At 44.2% G+C, this 13,984-nt stretch overlaps 1 protein-coding gene across 1 annotated transcript in view; it reads left to right on the forward strand.

Annotated features, from left to right (window-relative positions):
* The window catches only part of LOC111954136 (serine/threonine-protein kinase PAK 5), a 75,135-nt gene that overhangs the window by 38,925 nt on the left and 22,226 nt on the right, over nt 1-13,984 (forward strand). Inside the window, 1 exon segment of the mRNA XM_070435849.1 lies at nt 4,971-5,889. Within this exon segment, the coding sequence (XP_070291950.1) occupies nt 4,971-5,889 (919 nt within the window).

The raw sequence follows: 13,984 nt of genomic DNA on the forward strand, positions 1-13,984 counted from the left end.
GTGCAGTCTTAGTGCCAGCATCGGTCTGCGGTGGTATATAGACAGCTGCGAAAAATATAGATTTAAACTCTCTTGGTAAATAGTGTGGTCTACAGCTTATCATGAGATACTCTACCTCAGGCGAGCAAATCCTCGAGACTTCCTTAGATTTTGTGCAGCAGCAGTTGTCTACATATATACAATGGCCTCCGCCCCTTGTCTTACCAGAGGTCGCTGTTCTATCCTGTCGAAAAAGCTTAAAACCCGCCAGCTGTATGTTAATCATGTTGTCGTTCAGCCACGACTCGGTGAAACATAAGATATTACAGTTTTTAATGTCCCGTTGGTAGGATATACGTGCTCGTAGGTCGTCTATTTTATTATCGATTGATTGTACGTTGGCTAATAGGACCGATAGTAAAGGTAGATTACCTTACAAGGCACCCGTACCGTTGTCCACGATATCTCCGTCTTTTCCTCCTGCGAATGATGGGGATGAGGGCCTTGTCGGGTGTCTGGAGTAAATCCTTCCCGTCCGACTCGTGGAAGAAGAAGAATTCCTACAGTACGGGGTGAGTAATCGCTGCCCTGATATAAAGAAGCTCTTTTCGGTCATAAGACACGGTGGCAGAAACATTATGTACAAAATAAGTTACAAATAACGCGAAAAAACATACACAATAGCACAATTGGTGACGGGATCGTAAAACGTCGGCCATCTCCTTCGGTGCCATTCCACTCAAAAATCTACTTCAATCAGTGTAGATGAAGTGGAGGAGACAGGTTAAAGAGGCAATTGAGGCAATTGAGACATGGATTGTGTATGTGTGCCATCCAGAGAGTGAATGGGAAAGACAAAAGATTTAAGTGCCTTTGAACAGGGTATGGTAGTAGGTGCCAGGCACACCAGTTTGAGTGTGTCAAGAACTACAACGGTGCTGGGTTTTTATGCTCAACAGCTTCCCGTGTGTATCAAGAATGGTCCACCACCCAAAGGATACCCAGACAACTTGACACAACTGTGGGAAGAATTGGAGTCAACATGGGCCAGCATCCCTGTGGAACACTTTCAACACCTTGTAGAGTTTGAAGCTGTTCTGAGGGCAAAAGGGAACACAGCATAAAGTACACAGCATGAAGACTAGATCTCCTCTCCTCCTCTTGCCCAATCCTCTCCTCCTTCTGCCTTACCCTCTCCCGTCTGCCCTTCTTCTCTACCAGTGCTTACCTTGAGCAGACAGATGGACAGACAGACACAGAGAGAAAGACAAAGATACAGACAGTGGGATAGAGACTAGATCTATTACAGCTTCTCACCGGCGGATGGGCCAGAGTCTCAGCGCTCTGAAATATGGCTGCTGTCACCACCGAGACACTGTGAATAACCAAGAAGGGAGAAAGAGAGAGAGAGAGAGAGAGAGAGAGAGAGAGAGAGAGAGAGAGAGAGAGAAGAGAGAGAGAGAGAGAGAGAGAGAGAGAGAGAGAGAGAGAGAGAGAGAGAGAGAGAGAGAGAGCTAGGTACTCCAAACTACCAGCCCTAAATTCAAAATAATGGGAAGATTTCCAGCACCGACTTTACGTGATGCCGGGACGCTTGACAGTGATTTGGCACACAATTAACCTTGCGTGTGTCTCTCTCTTGCTTTCTCTCTCTCACTCTCTCTCGCCCTCCCTCATTTCTCTCTCTTTCTGTCTCCTATACAGAGGTTATGGATTTTCAACCAAACAAGGTTAATGTTTTATTAAATAATTGACACTCTCCAGTGCTCCCTGCCAATTGAATTAGTGAGTGTTCATGATTAAATTCAGCCTTCCCAAATTACACATTGAATTCCTGAATTAGAATTTCAATTAATCTCTTGAATTGAATAGAAATTGATTCTAAAGGTTCTGTACAAAACTTTATATATTTCTAACAGATTTCACTTTGAAAAACAGTACTTTCCAGACACAACCCCTACAGTTTGGGACGTACAGTGCAATGAAAAAGTATTTACCCCCTTTCTAATTTTCTTTATTTTTGCATGTTTTTGATACTGAATGTTATCAGATCTGCAACCAAAACCGAATATTAGAGAAAGGGAACAAATAACACAACAATTACATACTTATTTCATGTATTTCATAAACAAAGTTATGCAACACTCAATTCCCCTGTGTGAAAAGGTAATTGCCCCCTTACACTCAATAACTGGTTGTGCCACCTTCAGCTGCAATGACGCCAACCAATCACTTCCTGTAGTTGTTGATCAGTCACCCACGTCGCTGTGGAGGTATTTTGTCCCACTCTTCCGTTTCAAGTCCTGCTACAACATCTCAATTGGGAATAGGTCTGGACTTTGACATTCCATAACTTCATATTTGTTGCTTTTTAGCCATTTTCATGTAGATTTGATTGTGTGTTTTGGATCATTGTCTTGCTGCATGACCCAGCTGCGTTTTAGCTTCTGCTCACAGACAGATTGCCTGACAATCTCGTGTAGAATTCTCTGATACAGAGCCAAATTCATGGTTCCTTCAATGATGGCAAGTCGTCCAGGTCCTGAGGCAGCGAAGCATCCCCAAACCCTCACACTACCACCACCATGCCTGACCATTGGTATGATGTTCTTACTGTGAAATGTCCAAAAAGTTATACTTTTGACTCATCTGTCCGTAGAACATTCAGGTGCATTTTGGCAAACTTGAGTCGACTTTTTGGATGAGATGGGTCCCATTATGCCTGGCAAAACCCCAAACACTGCATTCCTTAGTAAGAACCTCATATCTATTGTTGTTATTTGTAAACTCAGGTTCCCTTTATCTAATATGAGGTTTTGGTTGAAGACCTGAGAGCATTCAGTATCAAGAATATGCGAAAGAAAACAGAAAATCAGAAAAGGGACACGTACTTTTTCACAGCACTGTATGTGACAGTTGATGACATACAGTGTGTACTATGTAGCAATTAGGTGACAGACAGGGGAGCGGGCTGTCGTGTGTGTCTGTTGATGTGCTGATGTTACGCCGTTAGATGTATATACACCTGGTCAAGTTATATGAACAAGGCACAACGCATTAACTATAGGATATAGAGCAGAAGGTGTAGACATCCCGATGCATTGTCCTTTTACATCTCCCTCAAATCCAAGTAGAGAGAGAGAGAGAGAGAGAGAGAGAAGCTGTGTCATCCTCGGCTGCCCTAATGTTTTTACCTCACATTGTTTTGATCCTCTGGAGGCAGAGACACACAGGGCTTTGATTCCCCTCACAGAGATCTGCACACACCGCCACACACACACGCCACACACACACGCAGCCCTCTCTGCCGTGTAAAGAGCTTACCGTGGGTAGGAGAGGATGAGCAATGCTGCTGTTGTTTCAGCTGCATGAGGGGTTTGAAGCAGCAGTGTGTGGTGTGTGTGTGGTGTGTGTGTGTGTGTGTGTGTGTGTGTGTGTGTGTGTGTGTGTGTGTGTGTGTGTGATGTGTGTGTGTGTGTGTGTGTGTGGTTTGCGTGCGTGTGTGTGCGTGTGCGTGTGTAAGTGCAGTGCACCAAATGTCACAATGATTCATGTGAAAAAGACAAGGAGAGCCGCATACTCTAGGAGCTCAGAAGCAATAATTGAGTAACCTAATAACTAACATTTTGACAGACAAGATGTCTTCATCAGGGTATAAGACACATGTCTGTCAAAATGTTGCTTATTATGTTATTCAACCATTGCTTCTGAGCTCCTAGAGTGTGCGGCTCTCCTTGTCTTTTTCAAGTGTTCTACTCCGCTAGCCAGCACCTGGCCTAAACAGGGGTGCGTTTCTTTCGCCTTACAATTATTAATGTGCCCTGATCAGTTCCTCCGACTGAAGTTGAAGCTTATCTTTTGGGGAAGAAATGGGATAGAACATAATCTTTCCCAATATACGTTTCGCTTTCTCCTCTTCTCACATTTCAGGGTAGCTTTTTTAGTCCTTTCTCCAACTCACACTGACAGGGGGTTGTGGGGCGACTTGGACTCAGGGGTAGACGTAACATAGTAAAAGTAAATCCGGGACACTCCAATTAGTACAATATCTTACTAATTGCAATTTGTACAATATGTTACGAATTTGCAAAAAGTATGAAATGTTACGAATTCCAATTTGTTGTGGCAAACATTAGCTAGGTGGCTAACGCTAATGTTAGCTAGGTGGCTAAGGGTTAGGGTTTAAGGCTAAGGTTAAGGTAAAGGTTAGGGTTAGGAATTAAGTTAAAGGGTTAAGGTTAGGGGAAGGGTTAGCTAACATGCTAAGTAGTTGCAAAGTAGCTAAAAAATTGTAAAGTTGCAAAGTTGCTAATTAGCTCAAACTCTAAAGTTGTTTGCGATGCGATTTGAGCACGCAACCTTTGAATTCCTAAACGTTTGTGTTATATGCTTAACCATCCACCCCGACTAACTCATTTCATTTTTGCCTTAAGTAATATTCTGTCTTAAGTAACCATACTAAATGTAACATATCGTACTCATTTGAGTGTCCTGGATATATGTTTACTATGTTACGTTTAGTCTATGAGACCAGGCTGTGTGGAGATGCCTATTGTTGCTGTAAGAGAAGTAGGCATTCAGTTCTCTCTCATTTTCATTTTATCACAGACACCATAATACACAGCACCTCAGAGGAATGTTACTCAATGGAACAATTTGTATTCATATTTCCATTGATAGTACAGATATTTTCTTTGTATCATCATAGCTACTTATTATCCATCTACTGTGCATGGGCAGGTAGTTCCTTTCATAGAAATAGAATTACTAGAATGGACGTTCCCATTCCATTCTATTTCTATGGTTCCCTCACTGCGATGCGTAGCTACAGCACGTTAACTGTGTCCATCTACTGTGCATGGGCAGGTAGTTCCTTTCATAGAAATAGAATTACTAGAATGGATCTTCCTATTCCATTCTATTTCTATGGTTTCCTCACTGCGATGCGTAGCTACAGTACGTTAACTGTGTGTTTACTGTCTGTTCCCCAGACCATCGTTCGAGGGAACCGGCCCCCGAAGGACACGTCCATCAATGGTCTCCTGGAGGAGTTCGACAGCATCTCTGTGACACGTTCCAACTCCCTGCGTAAAGAGAGCCCTACGGGCCCCCACCAGGCCGGGTCCGGGGCCCCCAAACCCCCTTCCCACCACCCTCCACACCCCCACCCCAACGCCCCGGAGGAGAACGGCTTCAGCCACTACTACTCCCGCTACTCCTGTGACCTGGACACCTCCAGTAGGGACTTCTCTCTGGAGCCCTACAGGAAGGACGGTAAAGGCTTCGCTCTAGATGGGGACTGGGCCGTGGGGAGACACTACCGCTTCCCCAAACAGAACGGCCACCTCACCCACGCCACCCGCGTTCCCTTCTACCCCGACGCCATGCCTCAGAAGACCGATTACGCCAAGCTGCCTCCGGACTACCACACGTACTTGGAGAGCAAGGTGGCGGGGGCGCGCTTGGCCGACGAGGTGGGATCTGGGTCCGGGGTGGGAAGCGCAGGGGGGTCTGCCGGGTCCACGACAGGGGGGTACTACCGGGCGTCCGTAGGCGGTTCGTCCAGTCAGGACTACCGGGATGCGTCGATGGTGGGGACACCGTCGCGAGCCTCGCTGCACAGCGAGCAAATCAACTACCCAGATAGCGAGTGGAGCTACAGCGGCATGTCCAGAGACGAGTACGAGAAGAGGCCCAAGTCGTCGTACGTGATGCAGACCAGCCCCACGCCGGCCATCAGACAGCGCTCCAGGTCGGGGTCCGGCCTCCAGGAGCCCAACGTGCCCTACGGGGCCAGCGGGGCCTTTAAGAGTCCCCCTCAGACACACCCCTACAGCTCCTACACTTACCCACGCCTTTCAGAGACTCTCACCAACTCACAGGCCATGGCCAAGGTACGTCTGGGCTGGTGTGTTTATTTACTCTGTCATCTGAGTCGGAAAATGTTATTGCCAAAGAAAGACACATCCAGTATGTTAGCAGTGTATTATTTTCTACTATTATCAAAATACTTTTCCAAATAGTCCAGTTTTGATAATAATTTGAATCAGGTGGTACTTCGGAAAGTATTCAGACCCGTTGACTTTATGCACATTTTGTTAGGTTACAGCCTTATTCTAAAAATGTATTTCAAAAAATTCCCTCATCAATCTCCACACACAAAACCCCATAGTGGCAAAGCAAAACAGGTTTTTATGATTTTGTATTACTTTATAAAAAAAATCTAAACAGATATATCACATTTACATACCGTACGTATTCAGACCCTTTACTCAGTGCTTTGTTGAAGCACTTTTGGCAGCTTCAAGGAAGAGTCTTGGTGGTTCCAAACTTCTTCTGTGTTCTTGGGGACCTTCAATGCTGCAGAAATCTTTTGGTACTTCAATACCTTGACTTTGTTGTCCTTAAGCCATTTTGCCACAACTTTGGAAGTATGCTTGGGGTCATTGTCCATTTGGAAGACCCATTTGCAACCAAGCTTCAACTTCCTGACTGATGTCTTGAGATGTTGCTTCAATATATCCACATAATTTTCCTACCTCATGATGCCATCTATTTTGTGAAGTGTACCAGTCCCTCCTGCAGCAAAGCACCCCCACAACATGATGCTGCCACCCCCCTGTTTCACGGTTGGGATGGTGTTCCTTCTTGCCATAAGCTCATCCACCACAATCTTTCCACTTTTCCGGAACCCCTCTACAAAGAGTCTATCTTACCACAAATGTTTGGGAAGGAAGAGCCAGATTGATAAGCTGGTCCTGAAACATATATAAACTAAGTAGTGTTGGAGTTACTGGTGAACAACAATCTTATCCCCACCTGAATGTTTTCTAATTAGACTTTGCTCATTTTATCTGCTAATTCAGATCCGGATATTCTCCAAAAGTACGGAAAGGGGTTGGCGTTCTAACACCCAGTTGTGAGATAAATTCTTGGTGTTACCTTTACACGACATGTGCAGTGTTTGCATTTAATCTGTAGTTGTTAAAATTCATGTTAACTCCCCAGTGCAGTTTATTGTCATTTAATGTCCCCGCGAATGGTTTTGGGATCAGCCTGACAAGTTTCCACATTTTGTTATAGTGTTTATCTTCTGTCCTGCTGCAGGCCTTATTCCCATAATTCCTCATGCAATCTATTTTGAATCTTACTTTCATCAGCTGCCAGCCATTATATTCCCATTACGATGGTTATACCTCTCCAAAATGGCTGCCATATATATCATCTGGAAGTTCCCGCTTAGATATCCTAACTAAAATGTATGTCCAAACTAAACAGACAAGTTACTAACATACACGATGCACAGAACTAATTTTCACAATTACTAAACGAAGCTGATGGGTGGTACGAGGGGGGAGGGATACGGGCAGGCATGGGGGCTGAAAACTGTCAGATGCAGAAGTTGAAACGAATATCAGCAAAATCTACTCAGTTTTAATGTGACCTACATTTTACACTCTTAATATTGCTTCGATGAAGATTAGAATGTCTGCCAGAATGAAATGGCTTATCACTAGAATTGACACCGTTGAATATGAAACTTATTAAGTGAAATCCCGCAACAGTACTATATGGATTTCAATCTGTTAAGCATAAGCAATGTTGCTGAAGTATGCAGAGTTGTAGTCAATCATGGGTTTCCGGCTGGATCTGTTTATATTTTCGAAAGATGGTGTTATTGTTCAGAGGGGAGTATTCCTATAGAGTCAGATAACAAACGTGGGAATATGCATATCTAATATTTGGGTATTATTAACATCAACTGGGTATATGATTTATGAGCTCAATCAGAAACAAGATAGGATTTGTGGTCGGGACTCCAAATTGGCGAAATCGAACAATTCATGGGTGTAACAATTAAATTAAGGTCTTAGCACATCGTCTAGAATGCGGATTTAAGAACAGTCATGTGGGGGAGGGGGGCCGGCATCCTGGTCCGGGCGGTGTCCTATCGGGAGGGGCAGCTTTCTCCGTTGTCCTTTTTCACACTGTATAGGAGATGGACGTGTGTTGCAAAGAGTATAAGTTTCTTGGCACGTCCGACTAGCATTAATGATAAATCTTGAGCTGGTTGGTAATCAGCATATACGACGAAGCCCAATCCCCTCGGCACATTTTATATTATTAAGAGGGGGGGGTGGAGAGGCTTTGTGGGGTATAAGTGTTTGTGAGGTTAGCCAGAGGGGGGGTGGGGGGGTTCACAAGGTCCTTTGCTGTTGTTCTGAGATTGATTTGCACTTTTCGCACCAAAGTACGTTAATCTTTGGAGACAGAACGCGTCTCCTTCCTGAGCGGTATGACGGCTGCATGGTCCCATGGTGTTTTATAGCATGCAATCGGTCTCCAATTTTCTTGGTTTGTTTTGGGGCTGAGTAAAATAAGGTTGGGTTGTGTTGTTTAAATTAATTAAATATTAATCTAATTTATGATAAGTCCGGTCAAAGATTAACTAAGAGGGTGGGTTTTGTAAAAACAAAGCATGGAGAATTATATCGAAAATGCCCAACGGGGTTATCCTCTTAGATTCTTTTTCAAAAATAGATCTCCTTATTTAACAAATACCATGCTCATTTAGCGCGTTTGGGTAAATTGCTCCCAAGGGATGAACAGAAATGAAAAACTTGGAGTCGTTGTCTTTACCGGTCTTATGGAGCTAACAACCATAATTAAGGTCGGGGCCTGGACATTTTAATATAATTTTCAGTTCTGTAGTTGAGGGAATTTCTCTGTGTCTGAAGCTAGAGAACTCGGTGATTTGGACTTCGATATTGTTTGAGAAATATTCCCAAGGATTTCTAGTGGAAGAATACACAGTGCAATTGGACGATAAAGCCATTAAGAAAATAACGAGCCATAATAAGGAAGCAAATGATAGATCTAAAAAAGATAAGACCAAACAAATACCATACATCAAGACTTATGAGTTACGTATGAAACTTATTAGACAATGATAATGCGCAGACTGATATATAACTTCCTAAAAAATGATACTCCATGACGATATTTCCCACCTTTGTCTAACCTCTCGGAATTGTGCACTTATCTGTATCCTACTTTTAACCCCTGAAACTCTAAAAGCACCAGTCAGCTTTAGTGTAGTAACTGTGTTTCAGACCATGTGCTAAATAAACGCACTGGCAATATTGTCGAATTAATCAGTCGGGAGCGTACTTAGATCTGAAAGCCTCGTCACACCTATAATTATCCATGTCATAGCTATAGTCTCCATAATCATTGTAACTAAGTATATTGCTTACCTGTTGTGTCATCCTATGCATACAATTAGAAGAGAATACGATCTGCTCGAGATCCTTGTAAACTTGGGCAATCATACCAATCTCTCAGAATGATCTTTGGTGATTAAGACGGCAAAGACAAATGTGAAAGTTGTTTAGAGCCCTGTTTACTAGGTTGGAATACTGAAATAGGCAAACCGTGCCAGTGTGTAGAAAGTGAGCAATCACATACCGCACTCAGGTAATATAGAAACAATCTGTAGTGAAGGAAAGTGTAAACTTCCGACGTCCAAGACTGTAATCTGTTGTACATGCTAAATTGGACTATGGCTTTCAACTCTGGTTTTTGTCCTAATTTATAGTGGTAGAGCATATACACGAGTATCTTAGTGCAAATATCCCGACATTACCTCCACTACTACAATATAGCCTGCCGCCTGGTATTGGACACGTATTCATCATCTTGATCCACTTAATCCATAATTTCAGACTCGTGGCTCGTTGAAGTCTTCCAAATCTGCCCTAGTATTATGTTATTGCTTGTAAAATTGCTGAAGATTTTTTTCCATTTCAAGTCATTTGGACACATAAGGCTCGTCGCGGTAACAAATACATGAGGTAGCGAGTGAAAAAACTAGGCTCAATGTTGGTGAATGGAATGCTCTGAGAACAAAAAAACACCCTATTTCCCCGGACTATGTGAGCCAAAGATCCTGTGATACTGGAGGCAAGAGCTCTCCACATAGGCTGGCCAGGCAAGTCAACAAGATGTATGAGAAAACGATAGGTAACAAGTTCCAGCACAGAAAATGACAATGACCACTCATGAACAGACATGAAGAAATTCCGAGAATAGGTGGATGTGCAAATGTTCATGCCATGGTTGTCCAGTACAACTAAGCTATAGTATGAGATGTTATCTTCTAGCCACATACGCACAGCGAGTTAGATGGACATACAGCCAATGGTTTTGTTTTGTTATCTCTATTACACCGACTTCAAGCTTATCCGGAAGACAGCCCTTTCTGCCTTTAGCGATATTACTCTTCCAAAACTACACTATCCGTAAAGAAATAAAACCCAAACTAGCCAGAAGAATCCAACAAATCATTGGTATCACCAGATATGTATTGGACCCCTGCCTTCGGTGGTATGCTTGCCAGGGCACACATGTATGCACCCCCTCCGTTTAACAACTAAACTTAACACCATAGATCTATCAAGGAGCTAAATGTGAATCGTAGTTAGTAGCTCAAGCAACCAGAAAAATATTTAGTCATCTGTCACTCATTTCTAGCAAAATCATCCTTTCCTGCTTCTTAATAGTATTCCCACAATAATTCTATTTCTCTCACGATAAGTATTGAATCCAATTACATTTCTTTAGATCTTTATGAAGCCGGTGATCAAGTACTAAAAAAATAAAAACAAGAATAATTATCACTAGTAACCAACTCCCACCCTGGTTATACCTGAGTTCACGGCAGCTTGTGTCTTGATCGAAGTTGCCACTGTGTCCTGGAGAATCTCTCTGTCCCGGATCAGGGCAGGCTGCGAATCATATGTAAATGTGACCTCCCTCTGGCCAATCCCACATCTGTGTAAGTACCTATGCCTGAACCTGGGTCATTTTAAAAAGGGAATGAATGCTCATGTCATCCCACCCTGCGACCGTATAATCTCAAATAAACAAATGTATAGGTTGGACTGAAGGTATATTCAGGTAAGACAATTTGTCGTGGCACATACAAAAAGGAGCGTTGAAGTAAACACTGGAAAGAGGACACCAAACGTGGTTGGCTGCGAACAAACGACTGCAACAGGACAAACAGAGAAACAAGATAGTACCCAGGGGAATTGGGAAATGGTGACAACCCTGAGGGCGGTGAGACAACACAGACAGTGAAACATTAGCATGAAATTAGAACACGGAGTCAGCAAGCTTGATATCAGGAATGCATGTTTTCCGGCTACTTCGTTATATCCTTCCTCCTCTTGTTTCTTGACACACACTCCTCTGCCTACCCTCCCTCCCCTCACCCATTCGTCCCGCGCCCTCCCCCCCCCCTCCCCGCCGCTCCGTTCCGCCCCTCTATATTTCTCCCTTCCCTCTCCTCGCCCCCCCTCTTCTCTTCTACCCCTATCCTCTCCTTTCCTTCCTCTCCATTTCTCCTCCCTCTCTCCTCTCCTCCTCGCCTCTGTGTGATGGATCTAGTGTCAGTAGTTAATCTACTGTTCCCCAGCGGAGGAAGGCTCTGCCACAGACACAGAATTGCCTTTACAGAAGCCGCGCTAGAATCAATGAACGCCACAACACTGGGCCGCCAAGCCGATAACACAGTTCAAACGGGGGGTGGGAGAGGGAGAGGGAAGGGGAGACATTTGGAGGAGAGGAGGAAGAAGAGATAAACTGGCGTCAGTCCAATGCCACAGTTCATCTGAGAGAGAGAGGGATGGTGGGGGATAGAGGAAGCAAGGGAGTGAGGGGGACTGAGAGAGAAGGGCATGAAGGAGAGAGGGGACCGGGGGAGAGGGGAGAGAGAGAAGTCTTCTGTTTGAGCGTTAAGACTATCCTGTGCCATCACTCCTTACTCTTTGACCTGCGACTGCAGATATACTGCGGACAGACACACTCCTATAGATTAGAGAAGAGCTGCGTGGAGTGGAATTATAATCAGGAGCGTAGTCTCTTTCAAAGTATCTGGAAAACAGAAGGTTTCACTGATTTCTTTTGTATACTAGAAGAAAATACACACTTGTGAGAACATCTAGAGAGCATTTTTTAAATTTATTTTTTATTTGACCTTTATTTAACCAGGCAAGTCAGTTCAGAAGAAATTCTTGTTTTCAACGACGGCCTAGGAACAGTGGGTTAACTGCCTTGTTCAGTGGCAGAACGACAGATAGTGTGTGTGTGAAGTGTACGAGGCCCAAGCAAATAAATACCACTCTGCAATTGCAGTCCTCTAATCTCAGGTTCAGTTATGCGCCAGTGGAGCGGCACACAGAGAGCTGGGAAGATGACTCGCAGGCCTAGACCTCATGGAGATGCCATGACAAGCAACCTTCCACTGCAGTGTTCCCCCCCCCCCCCCGCTTAGTCCTGGTCCTGGAGAGCTGCAGTAGCATGTGTGGGCGGGGTTTCTGATCAAACCAGGACTGACACCACTCTGTCAGCGACAACAACCAAAAGGCTTGACGATTTGTTAAATCAGGTGTGTTAGTGCTGGGCTAAAACAAAAGTGTGCACGCCATCCCTCTCCAGGAGCAGGGTTGAAGAACATCAGTGTTTGGGAAGTTGTGCATGTGCAGGTCATGTGTCGTTTGCGGCCTCTGCCGATACGAACGCCTGTGTGATAACCTGCAGGTGAATAGCGAGCGCACATCCCCGCGCTGAAACAGTGACCTTTCACTGAACTGTGCAGAGGAATGATCCGTCGAACGTCTCGTCCCCGTCTCCCTCGGTCACCGACTCTCTGTCTGATCGTAATGTGTAGCTATGATGCACAGACACGAGAACTCTTTGTCCATCTATTATCTTTGTCGAACCATGTACGATGTTCAGAACACAAATTGCAACAAACAGAGGGCAAGAACAAAATGTGTTACACTGATGGACACTGAGTGTACAAAACATTAGGAACACCTTCCTATTGAGTTGTATCCCCTTTTGCCCTCAGAACAGGCTCAAACTCTACAAGGTGTCGAAAGCGTTCCAAAAGGGATGCTGGCCCATGTTGACTCCAATGCTTCCCACAGTTGTGTCAAGTTGACTGGGTGTCCTTTGGGTGGTGGACCATTCTTAATACACACGGGAAGCTGTTGAGCGGGAAAAACCCAGCAGCTTTTGCAGTTCTTGGCATAAACCAGTGTGCCTGGCACCAACGACCATACCCCGTTCGAAGACACTTAAATCTTTTGTCTTGCCCATCCACCCTCTGAATGGCACCCATACACAATCCATGTCTCAATTGTCTAAAAGGCTTAAAAATCCCTCTTTAACCTGTCTCCTCCCTTCATCTACACTGATTGAAGTGGATTGACATCAATAAGGGATCATAGCTTTCACCTGGATTCACCTGGTCAGTCTCTGTCATGGAAGTAGCAGGTGTTCCTAATATATTTTGTACACTCAATACGTACTAAAACTGTACGTACATTTGTGCTCTGTATGAGCTGAGGAGAGGAGGCTGTCCGCTGTAGTACTGTACTGTACATCTGGTGTTACAGTAGTAATGCATCTGCTGATATTAACCCTAGGGTGCCCTGATGAAAGCCACTTCACCTCCAATGCCTTAGTAAACATCCACTCTGGGGGGGGGGACAATACACACAGAGGTAGAAACAGAAGTTTTGTTTTTTGTGGCGAGAGTTCTTTTTGTTGTCGTTACAAATAACTTGCTTGTGATTGGAGCACGACAGGTATCTACTGTAGCTGACTGTACTTTATACACTTTTAGAAAGGCCTATAAGGTCTGTAATTGAAACGGAATTCACGACGTGACACGCTATTTGGTTCCATCTGAAAAAGATGTAGGAGATCTTGGAGAGGTATTGGAAGAAACAGTCGCGAGATACGTGTCGTGACGCGTGTAGGAGATTCCTAACATCGGTAGAACAAAAAAACTAAAGCGTGTTGTAAGTGATCTGGCCATTCTTCCTGCCTCATGGACCTTGTAATGAACCCACTTCTCCTCTCTCTCCCTCTCCTCTCTCTCTTTCTCTTTCAATTCAGTCATTGAACAAAATCCCCCTTTTTGTTGTGAGCC

The sequence above is a fragment of the Salvelinus sp. IW2-2015 genome, linkage group LG28 (assembly GCF_002910315.2).
Source record: "Salvelinus sp. IW2-2015 linkage group LG28, ASM291031v2, whole genome shotgun sequence".
NCBI lineage: Eukaryota > Metazoa > Chordata > Actinopteri > Salmoniformes > Salmonidae > Salvelinus > Salvelinus sp. IW2-2015.